Source organism: Phocoena sinus, chromosome 1, assembly GCF_008692025.1.
Source record: "Phocoena sinus isolate mPhoSin1 chromosome 1, mPhoSin1.pri, whole genome shotgun sequence".
In the NCBI taxonomy this organism is placed as follows: Eukaryota; Metazoa; Chordata; class Mammalia; order Artiodactyla; family Phocoenidae; genus Phocoena; species Phocoena sinus.
This window is the reverse complement of record NC_045763.1, coordinates 140,881,665-140,906,026: the sequence shown is the minus strand read 5'-3', so window position 1 is coordinate 140,906,026 and position 24,362 is coordinate 140,881,665. Positions and strand designations below refer to the sequence as shown.

Sequence of the window (24,362 nt, the reverse complement as noted above, 5' to 3'; positions counted from 1 at the left end):
CCCTTTTTAGTAGTATCCTATTCTTGTTTCAGAGATGTAAAATCTAATCTTACCTAAGACTATTGATTATAGTTGGGTATATTTTATGGGAGGATAGGATTTTTGTTTTGCTCATTTTTGTATTGTTGCCATTATTTTGTTTTAGTTCTCTTTCCTATTTCTCTCTTTTGTAATTTTGTTCTCTGTCATAGTATATCTCAAATGTCTAGTGGTCTTTAGTTTTCCATGCTGAAAAGTTATGTGGAAGTTCTTGCGGCAGGGCTTATAAACAGATAGACTTTACTGTAATGAGAATGCAGTCTGCCTTTTCACTACAAGAACCCCCAAATGCCAGTCAGTAAGTGTGTGTGTGTGTGTGTGTGTGTGTGTGTGTGTGTGTGTGTGTATCTCTTTTCTCTTGGATTGGTAAGTATTTCTACAGAGGAATCTTGCAGTCTTCTATCAGCTTTCTAGGAACCATGTTGAAGAAGGAGACCGGAAGGTCTTAACATTTGTACAGACTTTCACTTAGTTCCTTTCTTTTCATATGTCTCCTCACTCTTTAACTGTGACTAATGTCCCTGGTCCCAGATTCTCTGTGGTTCAGCCTCACCCAAGATTAACTTCCTCTTTTGGGATGGGGAAGATGCAGAAGCCTAACTGTTGGTATTAGAGAAGATCCACAAGTCTTAAAATTTTAAACAAGGCCTTTTTTTTTTGTGGTACCACCCTATTCCCATCTTCAGAGACCATCAATACCTTCAATTCTCAAGCCTTTCCAGGTCCCCCACACCAGTGGGCTTGCTGTTTATTGGTAGCCCTTCTACCCATTTCAGGCTTAGGCTTTAGCTTTCTCTGACCTGCTAAATCCCCTTGTGTATGTCCTTCCCACTTCTAAAATTTTATTGACATCTCTCATCATCTTTTGTCATCTCCTTTACCATTTTATTTATCTTTGGGGTTTGAATTTTATTCCTTTGTTCTCATTTTAATAATGCTTTAAGAAACAGCAGAGATAAAGTATGTGTTCAGTCCATTGCATTTAAATAAAAGTCTCTAAATATGTTTGAATTCCTTATCTGGAATTACCTTCGTAGCCTGTTTTACCAGTGACATAGAAATACTAGTTTTCTTTTTTTACCCCTTCATTTTTTGCTACTGGTAACTTGAAATGATAGCCCTGATCCCTCAAGATGCTGATGCTGACCAGGCACTGAGAAATCCTAGGTGAGGGGCTTGAAAAAAGATATAGGTTTATATGATGGGAGCATTTTGCAAAATGCATCAGGAAACAAACTGACTAATACAAATTTATGTCTGTGCTGTCGGCGGTAAGTTGGTGTGACTGACAGAACCGTAACTATAAATCGATCGCCCTAATTTCAGTAACCCTGCCTGTAGTATTTGTAGTTTAGTTATTTAATGGTTTCAGGGAGAACTTCTTGAATATATTAATATAATAACTGAGGAACAGCATTCTCAACAAAGCTAAGGTCAATGATAACCACACCTTCTTTTAAGGCTGAAAGGTAGACCTAGGAACGAACAATGAAGGAAGCCTTTAAGTAAATACAAGATTTTACAACTGTGCATTTTGCCATTTAATTGCATTGAATGACAGAGTGATGTCAGATAGCAAGAGGTTATAGACCCATGTCCCTACCACCATAATCCTGGGTTCTGGATATATCTAGGACCCACTGATCAGATCAGGCCATTCCAAGAAAGTGAATGATCAACCCAGGATTGGCCTGGGGGAACTCAGAGAGAGTCTGATTTAAAATGACTATTCTGGGTCTGAAGTGAACTGAAAAGTCCATGGTAGAATATCACCCTTTTTTGGAAACTAAGAATAGCTCTCGTACCTCCCCAGTCACCTTGTGATTACATCAGGCCCCTCATTGCTCTTTAAACTGAATTAGTTTCTTCTAGCCTAGATTTTTGGGGCTGAATATGCATCGAGCCTAGGGAATAGAGTAATTCATTTTCTTCCCAGTTACAGAAGAGTTAACTTATAAGAAATGTCTTTATTTTGATGGGATGTTAGTTACCAGGGTATATACATTTGTTAAAGCTCATCAACCTTTTCACATAAAATGTATACATTTTACTGTGTGTAAATTATACCCCAATCAGTTGATTTAATATGGATATCTTGTGGAATTTACAAGACTTGCTCCTACTTAAATTATTTCAGGTAGTATACTGACTAAAAGCTATGCCTCTAATAAGTCGTTTGATGTGGATTTCTACATCTTTCTTAAGCTTTAATCCTCTGATCTATACAACTGAGATCTTAACAGTACCTACTTCAGAGAGTTGTAAGGATTAAACTTTTTAATGCATATAAAATACTTAGCACAATACCTGGCACATAGTAGATCCTCAGTATATTGTAGCTGCAAATTATTGTTAATACTTACTACTGTTTACATTGTCATTTCCCCTTTGACTTCTCTTTTTATTATCTTTTCACAGAAAACCCATATAGACAGCTACCCTGTAACTGTCATGGAAGCATGCCTGGAAAGACAGCAATAGAACTTGGACCTCTATGGTATGTGCCTAAGCATAATATATTCAAAATTGATACATGTATTGATTGTTTACTTTTGATTATGTGTGGTAAAAGACAGGCAAATTAAGGTTCAATTTTTTTTTAAGTATAGGAAAATAATTATGATTCTTTTCCCCCTATGAACCTGAGGTGTTTTGTTTTCATTTTTCTATACCATTATTCTTCCAAGTTCGTGACAGGGCTAAGATGCAGTAGGATCAAAGAGAAGGCTAGCTGATCTGCAAATAATTTATTTCTGCATAGTAAGAATGAGGTTTTTTTCCGTTAATAACTATAGAACTAGGGTGTGATTGTAAAGTGTCACTTTTATAGACCAGTCAACTAATATATTAATAAAAGATCTTTGAGGAATTGGTTTTAAGTAATAAGGGCATGTGAAAGTAAACGTCTGCTTTTGTGTTAGGTAAAGCTGTTTAGACAGGATGCAGCTGCAGATATTTAATCTATGTGTGCTTTTGCATCCTTAGTAACTAGTTATTGTGTTTTTAATGCCTTAAAGTTGAATTGCTTTTACTCAGAAACCTTCCCATAAGTGTCTGTTACTAGAGATTCTTGTAGAAATTTGAGATTCCTGACAGCATTGTGACAAGAATCACTGCAAACTTCAACCTCATTACTTTACCAGGCCAAGGTTTGGCCATCTACTAAGCCTAAAAATTAACCTAATAGTAAACATATTTGTGCTGTTACCCATTATTTTATCTTCATTTCAGTTAAATACTTGTAGATTAAGAATGACCTGGCCAGCCTTACCTTCTAGTACTCTCTTACTTACATCACACATTGATCCTACTCACTGATCTTGGAACTAGGGAAATTAAGAACAACAGGTTGCTGGATCCAGAAAGATCTCCTAGCCCAACTCCTCCCTCATTTTACAGATGAGAAAATTATGGCACAGTGTATTTAAGTGCTGGCTAAAACTGACCCCCTAAAATTTAGTTAGTAGCACAGGCAGAGCCAGAACTCAGGTTTTCTGACCTCCAAAACTGAGGTCTAAACCGTGACTTAAGATTTTCTCACTTAAAGCCATTGTTCATGTCTTTACACTCATCCAGGCTCTTACCCCTTCCCCACCTCCAGTTTAAATTATACATCTTCTTTGAAGTTTCTCCTTAAGTGTTTAAACCCAAAATAATCTTTAAATTGTCTTTTAGTAAATCTTATATTGATCACTCATTTGACACTTAAAATCACGTATCCTTTCATAATTTGTTAACCTTAATAGCTTCTCTTCCTTGAGGGTATACTTTGTTCTAGGGATTGTAAGTGTACTACTATCTCATTTAATTCCCATAACAAGTCTGTCAGAGGCTTTATTTTCCATATTATGATGAGGAATGTGAGACTCAAAAGCAGTAGTTATTCAAGATTTCATAGCTAGTGAGTGGTGGAGCGAGGACAGGAATTCAAGTTTATCTGACTTGGAACTGATATTCTGTCCATTATACCTGTGACTCTCAAGTTAAATGGGAAGCATATCAGACTCAGCCCTGGGCCATTTCTTAACTACATCACCACCGGCATACGTAATTCTCATGTATCTCACCCTGTCCCACCATATATACACTGGAATTAAGGTCTACTATTACTGGAATATGCATTGTGAAAACCTCTGCCTTACACTATGTCCCTGTCTAGATTCTGTCTAGGTTTATAAGCTTTCATAAGGTAAACACTGAATTTTATACTTTGGTGTATCTTACACCTCTATGTACCACAAGACATACACCTTATGAGGGCTCAGTAAATTCTTGTTGACATATGTGAATAAAATATCCTTGACTAATCCCACTAGCTTAGAGAACTGACATGATAAAAGGTGTGGGCAAATTATCTCACTTGTTAAATTATGAAGACTTACTTTTTTTAAAGAAAACATTTCTCAAACCCAATTCTATGTTCTTTTTTCAGGTCAAGTTCCCTTTTCAATACTGGATTCCTCAAAAGAATGCTATTTGAATCTCTTCACCATGGTTTAGATGACATTCAGACCCTAATAAAGACATTAATCTTTGAGTCAGAGTGTACTCCTCAAGTCAGTTTTCAGTTCATGCACCTTCAAACCTCAACAAGCAAGGTGACTGACTGAACGCTAATTTACTAGCTTACAAATGGGTTTATCAGAAATATTCCATCTTTTTATCTTTATTTGATGTTATAATCAAAAAGCAGTATAATTATAAGTTGTGGGCTTTAAGTAAATCCTAATGAGTCTAATCATAATCCGGTTAACTTTTTCTTTTAATTGCATAGTCTTCTTCAGGTTTATATTAGGGGCATGAAATAAATAATGATTTTGTTAAGACAGATGTATTTTTAAAATTTTAGTAGATTAAAAGAACTAAAAGGCTGTTGTGATTTTATTACCCTACATCCGCTTTCTAGAAAGAATTCTGAGATCACTCTGAGAATAGTGTGGCCAAAAATTTTGTAATATCCATTAAGACATGGACGCTAGCTTTACATTTATCACTCAGTAAAGCTAAGTTTTTTCTCCTTTGTTTTATCTGGCTATTGATATAAGGGTGGGCTTGTTAGACATCCTAGCATTGTCATGAGTCATTACAAGAAGCAGCTCTTATTAAAGGGTTAAAAAATGAATTCTTGTAGCCTGTTTTGGTCACAGAATCTCATACTCATAAAAGCAGTGTGCACAGAATTAAGTAAGCTTTTATTTAAACTTCGAATTGTTGCTTACTGTTATTCTGTAAAATATTTTATCATTTCCATTTGTTTTTATTTAAGAAGAATATGGTGTATTTATTAAAACTACAGATGATACCACAACAGATAGTTACAATGCACAAGGTATGTATGTATATGTGGGCATATATATGTATGTATGTGTCTGTGCAAAAGGGCACATAGCAGAAGGATAATTGGAAAGGAAGAGATTGCTTTGGTAGCGTACTTCAAAATGCATTTTCATATTACACCAACAACAAAATTATAATAAACCTTGTTTATCTGGCATTTGCACAGTTCAAGGTTTCTATTAATGTGTACTTTGTTCACATCTCTAATATATGGTGATCCCCTTGCAAGAGCTATAAGATCTTAAAGAACCATATGAACCAAAATTAGATCAAATTATATTTGATAAAGGTTATAGAGTTAAGATTAAATTTTATTCTAATTCTTATAAACTTTCTCATCAACATATGATTTATAGGAATTCCACTGATTAACCAGAAGACCCTATACTCTGGCCATAAGAATTTCTTACGTGGCCTTTCTTACAATTTGGGGTGTGTGCATACTTTAAAATTTACTTATATTAGACACTGCAAATTCATATCAAAGGGGTGTTAAGATTTATAATGTCAGTGCCTTAATGTCTAAAGTTTTTAAAAGACAGTGTTAGATTCTAAATGTGTTTTGTATACAGGTAAAAAGAAAACACAGTGTTAAGACTGAAAGAACAGAGGACTATAATTACAAGCTATAATTTTGTGTTAGTTGCTCAACATTTTAGTGTTGATCTTCAAAGACAAGAAAATTTCAACTCCTGCTAATAGCTTAGTTTAGTAATTACTGCATACTCTTGCCAACACTCATGTTCATTTGGCATCTTCAACTAATTTGCGAAGATTCTAATCACTTAAATGATTTATTCTCCTTCATTTCTCTGCTGGAGGAAGAAAAAGGCATTATGGTGTACTGTGAAGCACATTAGATTTAAGAGCATCATTCTACTTCTTTGTGTCTTTTGTTGTATAACCTCAGCCAGGTCCCCCACCTTCAAAAGAGTTGTCATAAAACCTTTTTAGAATAAGGTAAAACATAAGTTTTAAAAATATTTTAAATCTCTGAACCTTTCTCATGTATAAATTAAGGGAATTAGACTAATATCTTTAGGTTCTTTTATAGCTCTGAAATTATATGATTATTCTAAACTAGTATATCAACATACAGAATCTTCATGATAGAAAATATCAGGCAAAAAAAAAATCCATGTACTGCTGATGATAGTAATTATTAAGGTTTGGTATCGGATTTTTAGTCTCAGATTTTCCTAAATCTTCTTAGATTTAATGTGAGGAGTATAATCAAGTTTTAATTATTTGATTTAATGGAGGAGTTATGAGGCAACAGTTCAACAATAATTTATATTTATCTTTGAATGCAGTTTATCATTTCACGCATCAAATTTTGCTTCTGAATACTTTTGCTTAAGTGAATTGTTAGTTTTCATAAAAATTTAAAATTTGGCCATAATAACATCCTTGTAGAAATAATTGAGTTGAACCTTCAGAAAAAATCTCATAGTAACGTGGATATCTTCAATTGTCTTCCTTTTGTGATTTTCGGAAGGATTACATTGCTAGAACTTAACTTGCTAGCTGCCTTTCACTTAAAATGTAAAGGCTAAGTACTGTGGTAAGAAGTAGGCAATGAGATCATACATTATACCTTTTTAAATTCCTGTATCCAAGCCCTTGAGACTGATTTTGTGTTGGTTTTGTTTTGTGTTCATTGAAGACCTACTGTATATCAAATACAGTTGACCCTTGGAACAACCCCAGGGTTAATCCATGTATAACTCAGAGTCAGCCCTTCATCCACAGATTCAACCAACCATGGACAATGTAGTACTGTGGTTTTTACTATTAAAAAATATCCATGTTGAAGTGGACCCACACAATTCAAACCTGCATTGTTCAAGGATCAACTGTATTGGCATTCAGTAGAGAATACAAGTATAGAAATAGGACATTATTCCTAGGAACTTAGAATATAATTTGGGAAGAAAGGATATATACACATAAAAGACCTAAATATGTGAAACAAGGAAAACAAAAAGTGACAGAACTTAAACTCTGAGTAGTGTAGTATGGGATGGACTGGCCCAGAATTCATAAATGGCTTTCTACAGAAGGTGGGAAATAGACTTGAGGCTTAAAATTGAAGAAGGTAGAAAAGAAGTTCTGATTCAGCAACAGTTAAATATTAAAATTACATGGGTGAAGGATAGTGAAAAGTATCAAGAATATATATCTTCTTCTTACAATAAAGCTATCTAGAATTAAGATTAGATAGATAGGTTGAAATGGTGTGTGTCAGAGGATTTATACTCGGAGACAGTAATGTAGTTATAAAAGTATTCGCTGTAATTTTTAAAAGAATGCTACTTTTCTGTGTTTATATATGTATTGTTCAGGAAAGAGAAGAAATAACGACAAACCACCAAATTTAGCCAAGAGGCTAAAGACTGATGTGATACTGAACATCCTCCCTTTTTATTACAACATCCATAGACACAGCATTAAAGGAATGAATATGCCAAAGTAAGACAGTCAGTGAATGACAGTGTATATATTTAATATTTTAATGACATTGTGATTTAAATAAAAGTACAGAACCTCATTTTTTTCCTTTCCTTGTTCCAGGTTAAAAAAGTTTTTGTGCTGTCTTTCTCAAGCAGGCTTTCGAGTAAGCCGAACTCATTTTGACCCGATGGGTGTCCGTACAGATGCACCTCTAATACAGTTTAAATCTATCCTTTTAAAGTACAGCACCCCCACCTACACTGGAGGACAGTCAGAGGGCCACGTCCAACCAGCGTCCGAAGATACAGTAGCTGACACGGTTGAAATGTCAGTGAATGACAAAGCAGAAGCAAGTGGCTGCAGAAGACGGTAAATGTAAAAGAAGTTTGTTGCCAGATGTCTGTGTTGATGGCCTAATAGTTCTCTATATCAACTGTAGTGCTTTTTCTATTCTTTCAATTCAGTTGTGTAAAAATAAAAAAAAACAGTGCTGTTTTCATTCAGAAAATTAGCAGTTTCTAACTTAGCTGGTTTGGGAGCTATGCTTTCCAAGTTTTTCTTATTTTAAAGAAAACTTAAAATTTTAATGAAAACATTTCATGTGAAGGCCAAGTTTGTGACTGAGATCACCCTACTGTTTAACACTCAGAAATTTTTCACATGCAAAGTGTTCGGAATTTTATTTATGTTATGGAAGCCATCCTTTACTATACTTAATCACGTCTCTACTTAAACTGATTCACGATGTTTATGTTTTTCTGTTTGTAGTGTATAAGATGAAGCCAGAGCCTTTTTTTTTTTTTTTTTTTTTTTTTTTGCGGTACGCGGGCCTCTCACTGTTGTGGCCTCTCCCATTGCGGAGCACAGACTCCGGACGCGCAGGCTCAACAGCCATGGCTCACGGGCCCAGCCGCTCCGCGGCATGCGGGATCCTCCCAGACCGGGGCACGAACCCGTGTCCCCTGCATCGGCAGGCAGACTCTCAACCACTGCGCCACCAGGGAAGCCCCAGAGCCTTTTTTAAAATGACCCTAAATAGAATAGGAGGAACAATGTCCTTTCAGGTCACTAATATATTTTTTCACAAATACAAGCTAAAATATATTCCCAATTTCAAGAAATCATATCTCTACCCACACTGATCTTCCATTACTAGCTTTTGAGAAATTAAATAATTGCCTGAGATAGAAATACATTTTCTTATAAGTTTAAGGTCTACATGACTAAACTTCAGAGTAAGATTTTGTTAAAGTAAATTGAGACCACTGTTCTTATATAGAGATTGTTCACAGGCACTAAATTCTGAAGAGAGATTTTGTTATGAATTAAATAAACTGGGTGATCTCAAGTGCCTCAGTTAATGCACGTACAATATTCATTTGCTTGGTTGTCTACCTCTCAGGAGTAAAACTTGTCACCTTATGACTTTCTGAAGTGAGGATTTTCTTGTTTTTTGGGGGGTGGTTTGATTTTTTTGTTGTTTTGCTTGTTTTTTGGTGTGTGTATGTGCTAATATTTTGTACAAGTAGCCCAGGCTAACATGACTATGAAAATTAGTTGGAAAAAAATCTCATTTCCATTAATAAATATTGTTCTTGCTTCATTTGAATGTAAGACTTTGGATGAAAAGATATACCAAAAATTTAGATTTCTGTCTCAAGGATTTAATACATATTTACCTTGTTAGAGGAAGTAACTTTTTACAAGCAGTAAGCTTGAGAATTGAGGGAGAGTAACAACTGAAAGGTTTAAATACACCATGTAAGCATTCCCATGACATATATAGAAATTCAGGTAGTCTAGGTTGCATCAACATAGAATATTAACTTAGAGGAAATAAAAGAAAATCTCTTTGTGTTATTACAGCATAGTCCTAGAAGGATGCTTTTTCTTGTCTCCAATTAATAGAATTTTAGTAAAATAAAGGAACAGGTGAAGTGCAAATTAGTCTCTATAATGACCATTAAAAAAACCTTTATTATTCCTGCCAGTTAAAATTATAACTCACAAAAGAGCACAAAAAGAAATAAAAGTTATTACTATTTTTTGTATACTTAAGAAAAATTACTATAAATCCGTAAGACAAACCATCTGATTATTTACAATATATGTGTATGGGGAGAGGAATCGAGGTGAAGGAGGAGGAGGATGTGGAACTCACCTCCCCCTACAAACACTTCAAAAATACATCTACATGTGCAACAATTCTCACTGAAAACTAACTGGAAACTGTCAGAAAGACTCCTGTACAACCAAAGCTGTAAGAAAGATTCACACAGAAATGGGTAAGAAGGGAAAACAAGCAATCAGGTTGGGACCTGTGACCCTGGGAGGGGACTTAGAGGAAAAGGGAGATTACGTGGGCAAAGGCCCTCCCCGCAGGGTGAGTGGTTCAAGCCACATATTGGATGCCTCAGCCCTGGGGTCCAACAAAGGGAAGATGAGCCCCCTTGGCTGGTTGGAGGGCCAGTGAAACTAACAGGTGGGCTGTGGGAAGGCTGCAGTCCACTCATGAGCACGTGGATACTCACCTGCTCTCAAAGCTGGGTGGAAAGGGAGATTGACACTGAAACCTCTCGAGTGGCTGACTCCTTTCCTGTGAACGCTCTGGTATACCCCCCAACCTGAGCTGAGCAGATACTCCAGCACTGCTTGCCTCACATCTTCACATTGGAACAAGGGTTGCCACAACCAAGGAAAAAGCTCAGCTGGCCATAAGATGCCAAGGCAGCTCGAACCCTAAGGGCTGTCTTAACAGGGAGGGGGGCAGCCATTACTGGCAATTGCACAGGCGGTGCAGCAGAGGCACTCAGGATCTCTGACAGGCCAGACTGCCATAGCCAGCACATCAACCCTTGACCCTCGCTGAATACCCATTTCTGCACCTCTTGCTCCAGCACTGCTCCCCTCTGGTGTGAGGGTGACAGTGCTGGGAGGGGCAAAAGCACACACTTAAAGGTAACCAAGTCAGCTTAGACCTGACCCTCAGGGCTTCTGCTCCAGCAACTTGGGACCTGACCCCACCCCTGATAGGCCACTGAGAACATGGGAAGCCCTGCCTCACACCTGACTCCAGCCCTAGCCCCTCCATCTCCAGCCCCACCTCCCACCAAGGTGATAGCTGCCAGCATACACTGAAGAAGAAAGATGTGACCTGTGTTTATGTCAGATACAGCTCTCCCACCAAAGAACATGCAGACTACATAGAGGCACTCCCACATAAGGACCCCTTCAAGAATGCCATAGGTAACTGTCACACCTAATTTCATAGGGACAGAGAAAGATAAGCCAAATAAGGAGAGAGGAATCTGTCTCAATTGAAAGAGCAAGAGAAAATGGCTGGGGGTGGGGGGTGGACTAATGAAACAGAAATAAACAATTTACCAGATAAAGAATTCAAAGCATTAGTAATAAGCATGCTAACTGAATTAGGGAAAGGAATAGATGAATACAGTGAGAATTTTTAAAAGGAACTAGAAAATATAAAAAAGAACCAGTCAGAATTGAAGAACACAATAACTGAAATGAAAAACAAACTAAAAGGAATGAACAGCAGACTAGGTGATACAGAACACATAAGTGATCTGGGAAGATAGATTAATGAAAATTACCCAATGAGAAGAGCAAAAAGAAAAACTAAAAAAAAAAACAAACAAAAAAAACATTTTAAGGAATCTCTGGGGTAACATCATGTGTACCAACATTCACATTATAGGGGTCCCAGAAGGAGAAAGAGAGACAGGGGTCAAAAATGTACTAATGAAATTATGGCTGAAAGCTTCCAAAGCCTGAAGGAAACAGATACCCAGATACAGGAAGCACAAAGAGTTCCAAACAAGATGAATCCAAAGAGACCCACAACAAGATATATCAAAATTAAAAATGGCAAAAGTTAAAAGAATTCTAAAGGCAGCAAGAGAAAAACAGTCATACACCAGGGAACCCCCATAAAGCTATCAGCTGATTTTCCTTCAGAAACCACAGGCCAGAAGGGAGTGGCATGATATATTTAAAGCGATGAAAGGGAAAAACCCGCAACCTAGGATACTCTACCCAGCAAGATTATCATTTAGAATTGAAGGCGAGATAAAGACTTTCTCAGACAAGCAAAAGCTGAAAGAATTCATCAATACTAAGTCAACCCTAAAATAAAATGTTAAAGGGTCTTCTCTAAGTGGAAAAGAAAAGGCTATAACAAGAAGGAATTATCTATAGGAAAGGAAAATCCCACTAGTAGTAAAAGCTGAGTATCAACCACTTAAATAAGCTAGTACAAAGACTAAAAAACAAAAAAATTATAAAATCAAGTATAACTTGATACTGGGATACTTAATATCCCAGTAAAGGGATAAACATGAAGATGTAAAATATAAGAAATACAAAGTGTAGGGGAAGGTAGTTAAAAAAAAAAGATCTTTTCAGAATGTGTTTGAACTTAAAGGACTACTATTTAAAACAAATAGATATAGGTCAACATATCTGAACCCCATGGTAACCACAAATCAAAAACCTACAATAGATACACAAAAACAAGAGAAAAAGGAACACAAACATACCACTAAAGAAAATCATCAAACCGCAAGAGAAGAAACTAAAGAACAGGGAAGAAAATAACAAAAATAACCAGAAAACAAGTAATAAAATGGCAATAAGTATATACCTAACAATAATTACTTTAATGTCAATGGACTAAATGCTCCAATCAAAAGACACAGGGTGGCTGATATGCTGCCTACAAGAGACTCACTTCAGAGCTAAAGACACACAAAGACTGAAAGTGAGGGTATGAAAAAATATTTCATGAAAGTGGAAACGACAAGAAAGTGGCGGTAGCAATACTCATACCAGACAAAACAGAATTTAAAGCAAAGGCTGTAACAGAAAACAAAGAAGGGCATTATATAATGATAAAGGGACCGATACAAAAAGAGGATATTACACTGGTTAACATACGCTCCCAAAACAGGAGCAGCTAAATCTATAAAGCAAATACTAACAGACACAAAGGAAGAAACTGACAATACTACAGTAATAGTAGGGGACTTCAACACCCCACTTACATCAATGGAAAGATCATCCAGACAGAAAAACAATAAGGCAACAGTGGTCTTAAATGACCGAACAGACCAGTTGGACTTAACAGATATCTACAGTACATTCCATCCCAAAAGAGTAGAATATATTCTTTTCATGTGTAATGGAACATTCTCCAGGACAGGTCACATGCTAGGCCACAAAACAAGTCCCAACAACTTTAAGAAGACAGAAAGTATATATCAAGCATTTTTCCCAACCATATGGAACTAGAAATCAATTGCAGGAAGAAAAATGGGAAAAACACAAACATATGGAGACTAAACAACATGCTACTGGGAGTGGGGGAGCTCAATGAAGAAATCAAAGAGGAAATCAGAAAATCCCTTAGACAAAATCTATGGGATACAGCAAAAGCAGTTCTAATATGAAGTTTATAGCAATACAGACCTACCTCAGGAAACAAGAAAAATCACAAAGAAAGAGCATAACCTTCCACCTAAAGGAATTAGAAAAAGAAGAACAAAAAAGTCCAAAGTCAGCAGAGAAGGAAGGAAATAAAGATCAGAAAGGAAATAAAATGGAGACCAAAAAAAACAAAAACAACAGAAAAGATCAGTGAAACCAAGAGCTGGTTCTTTGAAAACATAAACAAAACTGATAAACCTTTAGCCAGGCTCATCAAGAAAAAGAGAGGACCCAAATAAACAAAATAAGAAATGAAACAAAAAATAACAGCCGATACCACAGAGATACAAAAAAATCATAAAAGAATACTATAAACAGCAATATGCCAACAAACTGGACAATCTAGAAGAAATGGACAAATTTCTAGAAACATACTACGTTCCAACACTGAATCAGGAAGAAATAGACAATCTGAGCAGACTAATCACTATTAGTGAAACTGAATTTTCAATTTAAAAATACTCCCAGCAAACAGAAGTCCTGGACTGGACCGCTTCACAGGAGAATCTACCAAACATATAAAGAGGAGCTAATACCTATCCTTCACAAACTACTCCAAAAAACTGAACATTCCCAAGTTCATTCTACAAGGACACCATGACCCTGAAACCCAAACCAGAAAAGGACACTGCCAAAAAAGGAAATTACAGGCAGGCCATAACTTTGATGAATACAGATGCAAAAATCCTCAATAAAATATTAGCAAACTGAATTCAATAATATATAAAAAGGAAGGCTTCCCTGGTGGCGCAGTGATTGAGAGTCTGCCTGCCGATGCAGAGGACACGGGTTCGTGCCCCGGTCCAGGAAGATCCCACATGCCGCCAAGTGGCTGGGCCCATGAGCCATGGCCACTGAGCCTGCGCATCCGGAGCCTCTGCTCCGCAACGGGAGAGGCCACAACAGTGAGAGGCCCGCGTACCGCAAAAAAAAAAAAAAAAAAAAAAATACAATCTATTAAGTATAAAGACCTAAATGTAAGACCAGACACTATAAAACTTAGAGGAAAACAGAGGAAAAACATTCTTTGACATAAACCACAGCAAGACCTTTTTGACCCACCTCCTAGAGTAATGAAAATAAAAACAAAAGAAAACAAATGGGACCTAACTAAACTTAAAAGCTTTTGCACAGCAAAGGAAACCATAAACAAGATGAAAAGACAAACCTCAGAATGGGAGAAAATATTTGCAAACGAAGCAACTGACAAAGGATTAATCTCCAAAATATACAAAGGGCTCATGGAGCTCAGTATCAAGAAAACAAACAACCCAATCAAAAAATGGGCCGAAGACCTAAATAGACATTTCATCAAAGACATACAGATGGCCAAGAGGCATGTGAAAAGATGCTCAACATCACTAATTATTAGAGAAATGCAAATCAAAACTACAATGAGGTATCACCTCACACTGGTCAGAATGGCCATCATCAAAAAATCTACAAACAATAAATACTGGAGAAAAGGGAACTTTTTTGCACTATCAGTGGGAATGTAAATTGATACAGCCACTGTGGAGAACAGTATGGAGGCTCCTTAAAAAACTAAAAATTGAACTACCACATGACCCAGCAATCCCACTACTGGGCAGATACACTGAGAAAACCGTAATTCAAAAGGACACATGTACCCCAATGTTCACTGCAGCACTACTTACAATAGCCAGGACACGGAAACAACCTAAATGTCCAACGACAGAGGAATGGATAAAGAAGATGTGGTACATATATATCATGGACTATTACTCAACCATTAAAACGAACAAAATTGGGTCATTTGTAGAGATGTGGATGGACCTAGAGTCTGTCATACAGAGGGAAGTAAGCCCGAAAGAGATAAACAAATGTCATATATTAACACATATATATGGAACCTAGAAAAATAGTACAGATGAACCTATTTGCAGAGCAGGAATAGAGACTTAGACATAGAGAACAGACATGTGGACATCTGAGGGGGGAAGGGGGGGTGGGACAAACCGGGAGACTAGGGTTTTTTAATTATTTTACTTTTGGCTGCGTTGGGTCTTCGTTGCTGTGCGTGGGCTTTCTCTAGTTGTGGCGAGTGGGTGCTACTCCTTGCTGTAGTACGCAGGTTTCTCATTGTGGTGGCTTCTCTTGTTGTGGAGCACGGGCTCTAGGCACATGGCCTTCAGTAGTTGCAGTGCACAGGCTCCATTACTTGAGGCATGCGGGCTCAGTAGTTGTGGCTCACTGGCTTAGTTGCTCCACAGCACATGGGATCTTCCCAAACCAGGGCTCGAACCCGTGTCCCCTGCATTGGCAGGAAGATTCTTAACCACTGCACCACCAGGGAAGCCCAGAAGATGATTAGGTTTGACATAAATACACTACCGTGTGTAAAATAAATAGCTAGTGGGAACCTGCTATATATAGCACAGGGAGCTCAGCTCAGTGCTCTGTGATGACCTAGATGGGTGGGATGGGGCAGGGGGGTGGAAGAGAGGTCCAAGAGGGAGGGGATATAGGTATACATATAGCTGACTCACTTCATTGTACAGCAGAAACACAACATTGTAAAGCAATTATACTCCAATTTTTTTAAAAAAGGAAAAGAAAAAAAAAAGAAATAAGCAACAAGGATATATTGTACAGCACAGGGAAATATAGGCATTTGGAATAACTTTATTTTTTCAATTTATTTATTTAGTTTTGGCTGCATTGGGTCTTTGTTGCTGCGCACGGGCTTTCTCTAGTTGTGGCGAGCAGAGGCTACTCTTCGTTGCAGTGCACAGGCTTCTCATCGCGGTGGCTTGTTGCAGAGCATGGGCTCTAGGCATGCGGGCTTCAGAAGTTGCAGCGCGTGGGCTCAGCAGTTGTGGCACACGGGCTTAGTTGCTCCGCAGGATGTGGGATCTTCCCGGACCAGGGATCGCACCCTTGCCCCCTGCACTGGCAGGCAGATTCTTAACCTCTGCGCCACCAGGGAAGCCCCATTTGGAATAACTTTAAATGGAGTATAATCTGTAAAAATACTGAATCACTTACATATCTATATGTATTAATATCACATATACAGGCAGATTTTCCAAAGAAAGTTTGGTAGGAAGTAGTTTGGAACTCTGTTAAGGTACTTTACCAACCTAAAGAGGAAATACCTTTTAAATTCCATCTAATTCTACATTAGCACCTTGTTACTATAACAGTAGTAGCAATTTAGGACACTGTAAATGTTGATCACATTGTAAAGTAGTATCAGTTGTATCCCTCCATTAAAATTTGGTAAACACAAGAAACCAGTTCCTATTCCACCATGAGGAAACCAGTGTGTTGACTCTGCTAGTTGCTATTGTTAATACTCTAACCATACACTCATGAAATGAATGGGAAGTAACCAAGAGATGGGTTTAGGGGCCACTGTAGCAGATACGGGTTAAAACTCCATTTTATCACCTGACTTTCATAAGCCTCCACGCTGAATAAATGCATGATGTTCTGGTTCCCACAAATTAGAACTAACTCAAGACCAGTTCAGTAATCCCAAAATGTCTAGGAATTTATTTCCTTGTTGCATAATTGCTCTGGTAAACGGCCACAGGTTACTTTGGAGAAGATTAAGAGGAACATACATATTATACTTGCGATGTTAAGGCTCTGGGAATAGGCATTAAATCGGGCCTGTGGGGCTTCCCTGGTGGCGCAGTGGTTGAGAGTCCGCCTGCCGATGCAGGGGACACGGGTTCGTGCCCCGGTCTGGGAAGATCCCACGTGCCGCGGAGTGGCTGGGCCCGTGAGCCATGGCCACTGAGTCTGCGCGTCCGGAGCCTGTGCTCCGCAACGGGAGAGGCCACAACAGTGAGGCCCGCGTACCGCAAAAAAAAATATCGGGCCTGGGAATTGGGTAAGAGATGGTGACTACAATATTGGCTCAAGTCAGATCCATAGTTTTCAGTTATATAAATCAAATAGAACCACTTTTGTCCTTTGGATCACACAATCAATTAGCCAAACCCCAAAAAAAACAGACTGTACTGACCACCCTGTGAGTCCTACTGCCTATTATAGTAACTACACCACCTTTCTAGTCTAGCATTAAGGGAACTACTTGGTTTCTGACACACTGGAGTTTTGGCAATGGCCACTGCATCAAGGAGTCCATTTCAATGCGCACACCTCCCACTGGCATTCGTGGCCTACAGACGTACTATGAAGCTTCTCAAGGGTGTACTTCTCAATGCCTTGGTAAACAGAGGGAATCAGGCCCTCAGGAGGGATACAGCAGATCATATTATAAATCCTCCCCAACATTCCCCCTCCTAAGTCTTTGATTTTCCTTCTCTACATTGTATCAAGGAATTTCTAGCATCCTACTTCCAATTTAGATAAGCCATTGCTGAGTCAAAAAAACAAGTGAACAGAACTATCCCCAGCTGTTCAAGCTGACAAACTGAGCCTTAACCTTGGGTATAAGTATACCCATATTGATAATTTGACCCAATTTAAAATTACATTCCTCCCTTCAGGAGCCAACATACTCAAAATCTATTTCCCTGGTATTCTCCGCATATCAGTATATATGATTAAAAAAAAAACAACATTCCTTCAGGTCACACTTTGTTTCTGTATGTCCTGGAGACAATGGGGGATTTTAAGGATAACAGAACATATACACTGCTTTTTCCCAGGTAACTAACCACCTGAAGTGAGGTTATTAAGCAGTCATACACCAAGGCAGCAAATATCTAAGGAGTTTCTTTCATTTTAAGTTAGGCTCAGTGGAGTTAAGGATTTAAGATACTCATTCATCCAAATCTTTCTGAAACTCTTATTCCAATTCTGAGAATGCCAATCTTTCCTGCCCAGTGTCTCTACTCTCACTGAAGAGACCCAGGAAGACAGCAAATTCACGCAATTTGTAGGATCAAACCGTCTTTTATAACAATCTCAGCCTTAAAGTTACAAAGGAGGCTGGAAAAGTGGGCATCTCACAATGCTAGTCTCCATATGGAGATGGACTCCCACACTCTTTAGGAAAGGGAAATCACAAGGCCCAGGAAGAGTTTACAAAAGCTGAACATCTAGAAAGAAAGACTGTCTACACTTGCCCACGCTGCTTTACAATCATAGCCATGTTCCCTTTCTCTGTTGCCTCTCTTTCCCCACTCTGCAAAGAAATGCCTCTTCTAGCTCAAGGATTCTTTTCTGGCTCTTGGGGGTGGGGGTGGGGGGGATGATAAGACTATTAACTTTAAAATGTGAGTAAATTGTAAGTGTGAGTTATCCCAAAACTGTAAACTTCTTCAACCTATTTTATGCAATTGAAGTTGACTGTGAGGAGAGAATTTTTTTATTATTATTGCTTTTTAATGTGCTGGGGTAGATTACTATATAATGGCCCCCAGTGAATCACTTTTTTTTTTAAAGAGGTCTAGGGGGCTTGCCTCCATCCCAGCCCTTTTTTTAAAAATTTATTTTAATTTTGGCCTGCATCGGGTCTTAGTTGCAGTATGCGGGATCTTTGTTGCAGCACGCAGGATTTTTCATCGTGGCCTGTGGGCTTCTCTCTAGTTGTGGTGTGCAGGCTCCAGAGCATACAGGCTCTTTGTTGTGGCACACGGGCTTCTCTCTAGTTGCAGCGCATGTGCTCTCTAGCTGTGGCATGTGGGCTCCAGAGCACATGGGCTCTGTAGTCGTGGTGCGGGTTCCAGAGCACGTGAGTTCTGCAGTTTGCAGCACACGCGCTCTCTAGTTGAGGCGTGCGGGCTTAGTGTGCCCCATGGCACGTGGGATCTTAGTTGCCCGACCAGGGATCAAACCCATGTCCCCTGTGTTGGAAGGCGGATTCTCAACCACTGGACCACCAGGGAAGCCCCTATGAAGAGAGAATTTTAGATCATATAGACCAGCCGTCCCCCACCTTTTTGGCACCAGGGGCCAGCTTCGTGGAAAACCATTTTTCCACAGACTGGGGTCAGGGGGAGGGGGGATGGTTTCGGGATGATTCAAGCACATGACATTTATTGTGCACTTTATTTCTATTTTGTAATATAAAATGAAATAATTATATAACTCACCATAATGCAGACTCAGTGGGAGCCCTGAGCTTGTTTTCACTTGCCACCCATTGATAGGGTTTTGATATGAGTCTGCAAGCAGTTGATTTATTATGGTCTCTGCAGTCAAACCTCTCTGCTAATGATAATCTGTACTTGCAGCCACTGCCCAGCGCTAGCATCACCGCCTCAGCTCCACCTCCGATCATCAGGCATTAGATTCTCATAAGGAGCGCGCAACCTAGATCCCTCGCGTGTGTAGTTCACAGTAGGATTCACGCTCCTATGAGAATCTAATGCCGCCGCTGAACTGACAGGAGGCGGAGCTCAGGCAGTGATGCAAGTGATGGGGAGCGGCTGTAAATACAGACGAAGCTTCGCTTGCTTGCCCGTCGCTCACCTCCTGCTGTGCAGCCTGGTTTCTAACTGGTCCATGGCCCAGGGGCTGGGGACCCCAGATAGAGACCTGAGAATAAAATTTGCCAAGTAAAAACATTTCCTAGGAAGTGGCATGTTAATTTTAATAGCTTATATTTATGTGAGATTTAGCACTACACATTGTTGTCTTTACACAGATTATATAATATAAGCTTACAGCAAAGCTCAATGAGATTTATCCAATTCCACTCTAAAACTGGCAAATGAAAGAGCCAGGATCCAATCCCAGGCTGACTTCAGTACTCATGCTTTTAGCCACTTGGTGATCTACCCTTATTAAAGGAAATATAGACATACGTAAAGTTTAATTGTCAACTTTTGACTAAAGGCAGTTCCATAGAAACTTCAGGAACAGAATTATTACAAAACTATGGTTAACCACTGGCCTACTGAGCATCTTCCATATCTGAAACCGTCAACCATTCATTATACTTTGGACTCAATTGATAGCAAAATCATTGCAAGCAACATTTTGAAGATAACAGGTAAACTTGCATTAAATTCCAGAGCTCTCTCAGTAATCTGTCACAACTTGAAAATCTCAATACATTTGATAAGAATCTATTAAGTGTATGCTCAACCCTGTAAAGATTTTATTCCATACTTTCAAAGATAAAAGTTCATGTTTTAGCGATAGAAAGGACCATAGGCAACATCAACCCCTTCATATTACAGAAGACACTGCTAATGGGGTAGAGGAACTAAGACACTTGGCCACAGTTACATCAGATTCACATACAGAAATGAGAACAGAAGGCAAATTTTGTTTGTTTTTGTTTTTTTACCGAAGTAGTACACATACATCATTTCACAAGTTAATTCTTAGAGGTGGAAGGAGTGGGCCAAAGATCCACTCCTTATTTCTACATAATATACTAACAGTCCTCTTATTTTCAATTTTGAATTTTCAATTCAGTCAATTTTAGGCACCACCTATTAAATTCCTATATACTAAATACTGTAGAAGATGAGGATATAATTTTCTTATACTATTTTTGAGATGCCTGGTACTATGGTTTTTTAACTCTTTGAACATGTGCATGTGTTTTCTCCTTTCTGGATCTTTCAGAATCCTTTTATCACATGCTCCTGTCCTTGATATGCAGCTTCTTACTATTCTTTGTGCTAGGCACTCTTGGGGTCTTTTCAATCTGGAAACCCAGGTCCTTCACTTCTGAATCATTTTATTACGTTGTTTCTTCAATAATTTCCTCTCCGTTTAACCTTTCCTCTCTTCCTAAAACTTTTTACAGTTAAATTTTGGGCCTTCTAGATAGATTTTTTAACTTTTTTCTCTATTTTCCACCTTTTTGTTTACCACTTTCTGTGAGATGCATCTGACTTGCATTCCAATACTTCTGTTGGTCTTAAACATTTTTCCTATTGCATTTTATAATCTCCAAGTTCTTTTATTCTCGCATATTTCCTTTCAAAGATATGACTTTTAATTTGTGAATGTAAGAGTTTGAGGTGTTTTTTTTTTTTTAATAAATTTATTTATTTATTTTTGGCTGCGTTGGGTCTTCGTTGCTGTGCGCAGGCTTTCTCTAGTTGCAGTGAGTGGGGGCTACTCTTCGTTGTGGTGCGCAGGCTTCTCACTGCGGTGGCTTCTCTTGTTGTGGAGAACGGACTCCAGGCACGCGATCTTCAGGAGTTGTGGCACGCGGGCTCTAGAGCGCAGGCTCAGTGGTTGTGGCACACAGGCCTAGTTGCTCCGCGGCATGTGGGATCTTCCTGGACCAGGGCTCGAAACCGTGTCCCCCGCATTGGCAGGTGGATTCTTAAACACTGCACCACCAGGGAAGCCCCGAGTTTCTGAGATTTTAAAGTTGGGTTTTTTTCTGCTTCCTGCATTATCTTTTTCATTTTTTCATCTTTTCATCTTTCATCAGTCTTGATCTGTTATAGTTTCAGCCTGTCTTTCATGTCAGAGGCTTTCCTCAAATGCCTGGTGACTTGGGCTAGCTTCTTGTATTTCAGTGTGCAAAGGTCTATTCAAGTCTATTTACTGGTGCACCATACTGCAAGGCGACTGAGAAAGTGCAACTTTTTTGTTTGGGTTACCCTCAAATGTCATTGTGGGTTTCTCCAAGAGGAATCCTCCAGTCTTCTTACCTAGTGGTCATCAGAATGCCAGCATTCTGGGGACTTTGTATGGGAAGGGAACAGGGTCATCTCAACATTCAGGATGGGGCCCCCTCTGCTATGCCTAGTGTTCCAAGTCTCACACAGCTCTGGCTCACATTTTATAGAGAACCAATCACCCTTCTCCTGATGGGACAATGGAAAGGCAGTCTTCTAGTGGTGAGGATGGTTTCTGTGGATCCAAATACTCCTTATACACACATTCAACCAATCCAATTTTCATGCTAATTTTGTACCCTTATCTTTTCCAGCAGTCCAAGGGCTCCAATTTTTAAGGTTTCTGTGGACATTCCTGATCTTTCTTCATGCTGCTCTATCAGTTACCGCTGACCATTCACCATCCATGTGAAAACATTCATATTCCCAATGTGCTGACAGCTAACATCTGTCTCCAGAATCCTTATCTTTGACCTGTTGAGTTTATTCATTTTTTAAAAATGTATTCCTTTGGTACCATCTTAATGGACTTTGGTTTAAACCAGGCAGTTTAAAATTTAATCCATTGACTAAACAGAAAAAGTACACTTTTAGAAAATAACTTTTACTTGCCAACTGAGCAGTACTTTCAATATATTTTTATTACTGGTCACCAAATGAATAAAATTTAGTCTAAGACTCCGGCCATCTTATGTTTTGCTAAAAGATTAATTTAGCATAATTTAGTAGTATGCTTTCATCTTTACCTTAGGAATTGCCTGCTAAATTGTATCTAGGCCAATAACAAGCATTAGCCAGTGTTATGGGCTGAACTGTGCCCCCCCCACCCTCCCCAATTCATATTGAAGTCCTAACACCCTGAGTACTTCAGAATGACTATATTTGGAGATAGCGTCTTTTTTTTTTTTTTTTTTTTTTGCAGTACGTGGGCCCCTCACTGTTGTGGCCTCTCCCGTTGCGGAGCAACAGGCTCCGGACACGCAACCTCAGCGGCCATGGCTCACGGGCCCAGCTGCTCCACGGCATGTGGGATCTTCCCGGACCGGGGCACGAACCCGTGTCCCCTGCATCAGCAGGCGGACTCTCAACCACTGCGCCACCAGGGAAGCCCGGAGATAGCGTCTTTTAAGGGGTATAATTTAGATTCAATGAGGTCACTGGGGATGGGCCCTAATCTGGTATGACTGGTGTCTTTATAAGAAATTAGGACACACATGCACAGAGGAAATACCATGTGACGACAAAAGGAGAAGATGTCATCTACAAACCAAGGAGAAAGGCCTCAGAAGAAACAATTCTGCCAACACCTTGATCTTGGAATTCTAACCTCCAGAACTGTGAGAAAATAAATTTCTGTTGTTTAAGCCATCTGTCTGTTCGTTATGGCAGACCTAGCAAACTAAAACAGCCACCTGAAGTGGAGACTGGTATTAAGGGCTATACACAATGAAAGAATATCACTTAAGATTTTGAGGAGCTCATTTGAAAGAAATTTGGTATAACTTAAGAACACTGAAGAGAGCTCTTCAATTACATTCTGCTAAAATAATCACAGATTAGCTACACAACTCATTTATTAAATCAATTCCTAATTAAATAAAATTACAAAAGGAAGCTTGTGGTTTCTAGCTGTAAACTTTCAAACGCATAGCAGCTACAGGAGAATTTCTGTAACAGTAATAAAATATATAGCCATATTCAAAAAGGTCACAGTTTTATACCAAATAAATCATCTGTGATAAGAAAACATGCTGTTTGTAAGCATGAGAATACATCATTAAATGTTTAAGCTGGAAGCAACCTTAGACACCATCTAAGATACATCTCTAATTTTAACTGGGCCCAAAAGGCAAGTAGAGTTAGACTAAGAGTATGCTGAATGGCACTGAAAGTTGTATCTGTAACTGAAGACCCATTTGTCTTCTATAAAGGGAGTCATTTAAAAAAATAACAACCTGGGCTTCCCTGGTGGCACAGTGGTTGAGAGTCTGCCTGCCGATGCAGGGGACACGGGTTCGTGCCCCGGTCCGGGAAGATCCCACATGCCGCGGAGCGGCTGGGCCCGTGAGCCATGGCTGCTGAGCCTGCGCGTCCGGAGCCAGTTGCTCCGCAACGGGAGAGGCCACAATGGTGAGAGGCCCGCATACCACAAAAATAAATAAATAAATAACAACATTATTGAGATATAAGACACTTACCATAAGATGCACCCTTTTAAAATATTATTTAAGGAATTGTTTCGGGGGGGTTAAATATTCAGAGTTGTACAAGCATCACCAACTTTAGAATTACTAATTTTCATTCCCCCAAGAAGAAACCCCATAGCCATACTTTTCAACCCTTCTCCAGCCCTTAGCAATGACTAATCGATTTTCTGTCTGCCTATTCTGGGAAAATACTACTCCATCTTCCTAGAATCAGATGTCCTATATTAATCATTTTATATGTTGTTGGATTTAGCATGCTAGTAGGGCTTTTTGTTGTTGTTGTTTGAGA

At 38.9% G+C, this 24,362-nt stretch overlaps 1 protein-coding gene across 1 annotated transcript in view; it reads left to right on the top strand.

The window, feature by feature from the left end:
- TRMT1L (tRNA methyltransferase 1 like) overlaps nt 1-8,619 on the top strand; it is a 35,738-nt gene extending 27,119 nt beyond the window's left edge. Inside the window, 6 exon segments of the mRNA XM_032643624.1 lie at nt 2,458-2,536; nt 4,472-4,593; nt 4,596-4,637; nt 5,306-5,368; nt 7,722-7,848; nt 7,951-8,619. Coding sequence (XP_032499515.1) covers nt 2,458-2,536; nt 4,472-4,593; nt 4,596-4,637; nt 5,306-5,368; nt 7,722-7,848; nt 7,951-8,203 — 686 coding nt within the window. The 3' untranslated portion in view covers nt 8,204-8,619.
- Nucleotides 8,620-24,362: the final 15,743 nt, after the last annotated feature.